Raw genomic sequence first — 5,248 nt, forward strand, 5'->3', positions numbered from 1 at the left:
GTTTGTTTGTTTGTTTGTTTGTTTGATCATCAGTTCATTTTTCCTGTGTCTGCTTTTGGGTCTGACCCACAAACACACCGGTGCTCACTGCCGTAACAAAAGTTTTTATTCCCATCTAGTGATATTATTTTATAATTATGTTATGTTGCACCAAAATGGAAATATCCTCCAAAGAGCTACTTTTTACTTTATTACTTTTGCTTTACATTTCAGAGCCTGTACTTCTTTTTTACTTTTACCTGACTAAAGAAGTTGAATCAGTACTTCAACTTCTTTTTCACAGCAGTATTTGTACTTCTAAGTAAGTACAGATGTCTGTACTTTTGCCAATCTTGTGTGCAGCAAACTCTTATAATACACTTGGAGTATGCATGTGCTGTGAGGTCCTTGCTTCCACGTGTACAGGTACATTTACATATGTATATATATATGTGTACCGGTTTATGTCCGACAGCATTTTCATGGACCGGCCTTTAAGGTGTCGCGGATAAATACAACAAAATAAAACCAGTACCAAAACAAAGAAGATTTATTCATAACACACAGGAAAAGACCCAGGGAAACCGAGTTAAGGATAAAAACAAGCATCAACTCTCACGGAGCGGTACCGCTCCATGACCCAAGGGTTGGGGGCTACTTGTCTATTTCTTTTGTATGTTTTTGACCTGGGGGTAGAATTGCTTATAAACATGTAAAATAAAAATGTAACATATATAAGGTTATTCTGTTTGGTCAGAGTTTTTTCAGAAACAACACAATATCAAAAATAAATAAAATTCAAATGATCTAAAAAGAATGAATAAAAAAATAAACACCTGGTAAATATTTCCTTTAAAAGCATTGTTGTGTTTAAGTTTGGATAGAGACTGGATGAACTTCTGAACATTAAAAGATTCAGTTTGTGACACACAACTTAAAATAGAAGTCGTAAATAAATAGACATTTTATTTCTGCATCGTCTGATAAATGAAATACTAAAGATTGTTCTGTTTGGTGTGATGAAAATGGAGGACAGCCAACATTAGTCAACTAGTCTAGTTATAAAATAGTCTAGTTTATATCCTATAATTATAGTTTAGTAAACCTCACGCAGTCGGTTTCTTTAGAGCATGAATGATACTCTGAAAATCAAAAACATTTATGTTATGTGAGGAAACAGGAAATTTAAATAAAGAAACATTATTGCAGTTTTAAAAAAAGTCTTTGTGTGGGTGTGTGTGAGTTCTGAAGGCGTGACCTCATCATTAAGAGAAGTAAGAAGTTCCTGGTTTGAAGTGAAGAAGAAGAGAAGCAGCATTAAACCATCAGAGCTCTGAGATGAAGCACACTTTGCTCTGCTTCATCTTCCTCAGTGAGTAAATTCTCTTCTTATTTCTGTCACTTTCTCTGTTCTAACTTTTATTTGTCTCCATTTTATTTTTAAATTTTAAACTTCCTTCTTCATTTCCTTGTTCTCCCTCATAGTTAGTGGTTGTTGTGGTTAAACATGCAGGTTATTAAAAGCATAAGAAAATCTGTGAAATATATCCAGTTTGAAATATATAAATCTGTGTGGAATTTAAATGTTTCCACAAACTTTTTTGTAATTTGCAAATTATTTTTAGTTTTAAACCAGTTTGATCCCCAGAAATCTTCTACTTTTTGTTGGACACTGAATCTATAATCAAATTCCTTTCATCTACTCTTCTATGAGAGACAAACTTATAATAGTAGAGCTGATGAAACAAACACTCTGTGTTTCATTTCTTCTCTTAATGAGCTGAAGAGCAACAAAGTGAGAACTGGATGTTTAGCAGCGCGACTAAAATGTTCATTTCACATACAAATATAGAAATAGCTGTTGCCGATGATGATGATGATGATGATGATGATGATGATGATGATGTCATCAAAGATACAAAAATGAATTTTGACTGTTTTATCTTTTTTAGAACCTTAAACTCTGAATCTTCCACATCAGATGCTTTGTGTTCGTGTATAAAACAGGAAGTTTGCTGTTTGCAAATAAAAACAGAAAAGTGAAGTTAACTGAACTTCTGTCATCAGTTCAAATTAATAATCATCTGTCACATTTAATCTATAGTAAGATTGTAACTAATGATTGTTCATCCTTTCAGCAGCACTCCAGGATGGAAACACTGGTTTGGTCAAAGCACAAACTCGCACCCACAGAGCAGAGGAAGGAGGAAACATCACAGTTGCATGCAGTTTTTATTTGCCTGGAAGCAGGAAACTCTTCTGTAAGGAAAAATGTGAAGATGGAAACATTCTTGTTGAAACATCTGATGATGCAGCTCAGAACGGCAGATACAGAATTAAATATGTAAAAACATATATTACCTCATATCCTACTCTGTATGTGAGCATCACACAGCTGAAACAGTCTGACTCAGGACGGTACAGGTGCTCTTTGGACAGAGTCTTGTTGACAGATGGAAACTCTGATTTTGAGCTGATTGTCACAGAAGGTGAGTTTCTGCTAACAGTCGTGTTTGTCTTTGAAGGTGTGACAGAAGCTTCACGTCTCAAAAGCAGCTACTTTTCCTTCAAATCACCTACAGATGTTATATTTATCTGAAACATCAAGTTTCATCAGTTCTGCTGTCAAACAGCCCATAACCACGTCAGTCACATGCAGATATATAAACTGCTTCAAGTGGTCTTATTATGACTCTGATGGTTTCATTGTTCACAGCTTCAACCACTTCAACACCAAACGGGACTCTGAGACCTTTTTCAGCTTCAGTGTTTCTCTCATCAGCCTCCACACCACCAACAGCACAGAGTTTAAGCTCAACTTCAGGAAGCTCCACACCTTCATCAGCCTCCACGCCACACAAAATGGAAACAACACAGAGTTTAAGCTCCACACCTTCATCAGCCTTCACAGAAACCAAACATGCAAGATCAGGTATATTGGGTGGCTGTCGCTTAGCAGGTAGAGCATGTCATATTCTAATTGGAAGGCCATTCGTCTGATCCCATATTCCAGTGTGTTTATCAGAGTGTAACTGTTGGATAGAAAGCACAAGGTGTAGGAAAAAAGTGTTTGTCTAAAAGGATGAATAAGGCAGGTCGTATGAGTGCTCGAGTAGAAAAGGGCTTTGGGTTCATTCATGTGTTGTTATCAGAGAACTACACAAGAATGACACATTAAGAGCTGTGGAAGGAGCGCTCTGATATTTTAGTGAATAAATTAGAAGCAATAAATTGTTCTGTCATTCTTGATAAACAGTTTGTCAGATAGTGTTTGAGGAACTGTTTTCAGTCCAAAGATACGTTATTCTGTATGTGCACAACTTTACTGCTAGATGAACAGACCTGGAGGCCACATGTTTACACTGTGAGTAAAAGAAATCTTCTCTGTTAAACTCCTGCAGATGTGCTGATTTATGTGGGTCTGATTCTGCTCATTATGATCGTCGTCTTATCAGCAGCTCTGCTGATTTGCTGCATGAAGAGCAGGACCACTAAACCCAGAGGTGAGGCTAGGAAAACAGAAAAGGCTAAACATGCTCAGCTCAGAATGTCCCAGTTTGCATGAATTAAGTCAGGTGTGACGTTTCTGTCACGCTGTTTTCACTTCAGTTCAGTCTGTTTGTAAAAAGAGCACCGGATGTTCATTTATGACTCACAACAGAAACTAATTGTAGCAGATTTGATTGATATGATTTTGATTCTTTATCAGCCATGTACCTTATTTAACTGTAGTTCATATGTAGTTCTTCATATCGTTCCTGAGTTTAGTTCCTCAGGTTCTTCTTCCTGTTATGTGCCTTAAAGACAGCTGTTTATTTTCTGACCTGCATGTTTTTCAGGACCTCCTGTGGAAACAGAGTATGCTGACACGCAGGTGGGTTTTAGGACCTGTGACACACATCAGCTTCATTATTGTTTGCTTTGTATCTGTCAGCTGGTTTGTTCTCCTGCTGCAGGCCGACAGGTTGTATGAAGATATTGGAAAGTCTGACATACCGAGCAGGTCACCTCCTGTAGAAGTGTCTTCAGTTTATGCCACCGCCAAAGACCCCCATTCAGATGGAGTTGAAAATATAGACCTCTACAGCCTCGTCACCTCTCCTCAGAACAACGTGAGTAAAACTGTGGTCTGATTCTAAGCTGAGGTCATAAACCAGGTAACTGTTTGTGTAGTGAAGTAATTCATCTGTGCTCAGACACAAAGAGCCATGTTCCACTGAAGACTGAAGAAATAAAAGTTCTTCCTCTTTGTTTGGAGCAGATAAAATCTTTTAAATTGAGAAAAAGATTCAAAAGAATCCTTTCTATACTGAAATGTGTATTTTTGAATAAATATCAGCTTCATACTCAGTGGGATTTAAAAAAAAACAAACACCTTTCTGGTGGAAAACAAGTCTATCAAACGTTAAGGTTAATTAATCTGTATTTAACACAACTATAAAACACTAAAGAAAAAAAGACAGTCTAGTAAATCCTTCGTTTGTGAACGTTGTCATGTTCAGATTTTGTTACAAAGGTATTTTGAAAGGTGACTTCAGAGACTTTATGATGATTATGACAAAAATGTATTCTTGATTTTTTTTTTCAGATGTGGGTTTTTCAATTTAAATATTCAACATTATTTAATTTTAACAGTCTTATGTCTAATGTTTGATCTCACCTCTTTATCTCATTAAGGCAGACAACCTCTGCTACGCTGAAGTGCATCTTCCCCAGATTCCTGCCACCAGCAGCGCCCCCTGTGGTGAAGCAACTGATGTTGTCTACTCAATGCCTCAGGTGGACCTGAGTACTGCCATCCACACCAAAGATGCTTCACCTCCTGTGTACTCTGTTTCCTCACTATGAGTATATTAGTATTTTTTTTAAACCTGTCCTGTCCAGCAGCTGTAACAAGCGTAATGGTCTGAATGCTTTGTTGTGCCAAACATATTTGCTTTCCCAAGAGGGGCACTGTAGACCCTCTGTAGGCTCCTCTTTTTATGTTTTTGTTTTATCTATTTATTTAATTTTATTATTCATATTATTCTGTGTGTGGATATTATGTTGGAGCGGACAGGGTGTGAAGGTTGGATTGGCAAAAGAAGAAATTTAGAGGAATAGAAGAAGAAAAATGAGAGAAAAACAAGAGAAAAATATGAGGGTGGGGGAAATTGAGGATGAAACAAACAGACATGCTGGGTCTCCAACTGCTACAGCTGTGACAAAGTATACAAACAATAGGGAAAGACACCTGAAAGACAAAGCACATCGTGTGTGTGTGTGTGTG

General features: G+C 37.1%; 1 protein-coding gene across 6 annotated transcripts in view; it reads left to right on the plus strand.

Moving 5' to 3' along the window:
- The first annotated feature begins 1,227 nt into the window (after window positions 1–1,227).
- The window catches only part of LOC102304157 (triggering receptor expressed on myeloid cells 1), a 21,728-nt gene continuing 17,707 nt past the window's right edge, over window positions 1,228–5,248 (plus strand). For 3 of the 6 annotated variants that reach the window (XM_042215701.1, XM_042215702.1, XM_042215700.1), the window contains exon 1: window positions 1,228–1,351. In XM_042215701.1, coding sequence (XP_042071635.1) covers window positions 1,318–1,351 — 34 coding nt within the window. In that variant the 5' untranslated portion in view covers window positions 1,228–1,317. Of the gene's footprint in view, window positions 1,352–2,117; window positions 2,469–2,695; window positions 2,912–3,380; window positions 3,483–3,818; window positions 3,854–3,935; window positions 4,092–4,656; window positions 4,853–5,248 lie in introns of those variants that run through there. The other 3 variants (XM_042215697.1, XM_042215698.1, XM_042215699.1) reach the window with 3 other exon arrangements.

This window comes from Haplochromis burtoni, unplaced genomic scaffold (assembly GCF_018398535.1).
Source record: "Haplochromis burtoni strain Fernald_Lab_line unplaced genomic scaffold, NCSU_Asbu1 Contig_797, whole genome shotgun sequence".
In the NCBI taxonomy this organism is placed as follows: domain Eukaryota; kingdom Metazoa; phylum Chordata; class Actinopteri; order Cichliformes; family Cichlidae; genus Haplochromis; species Haplochromis burtoni.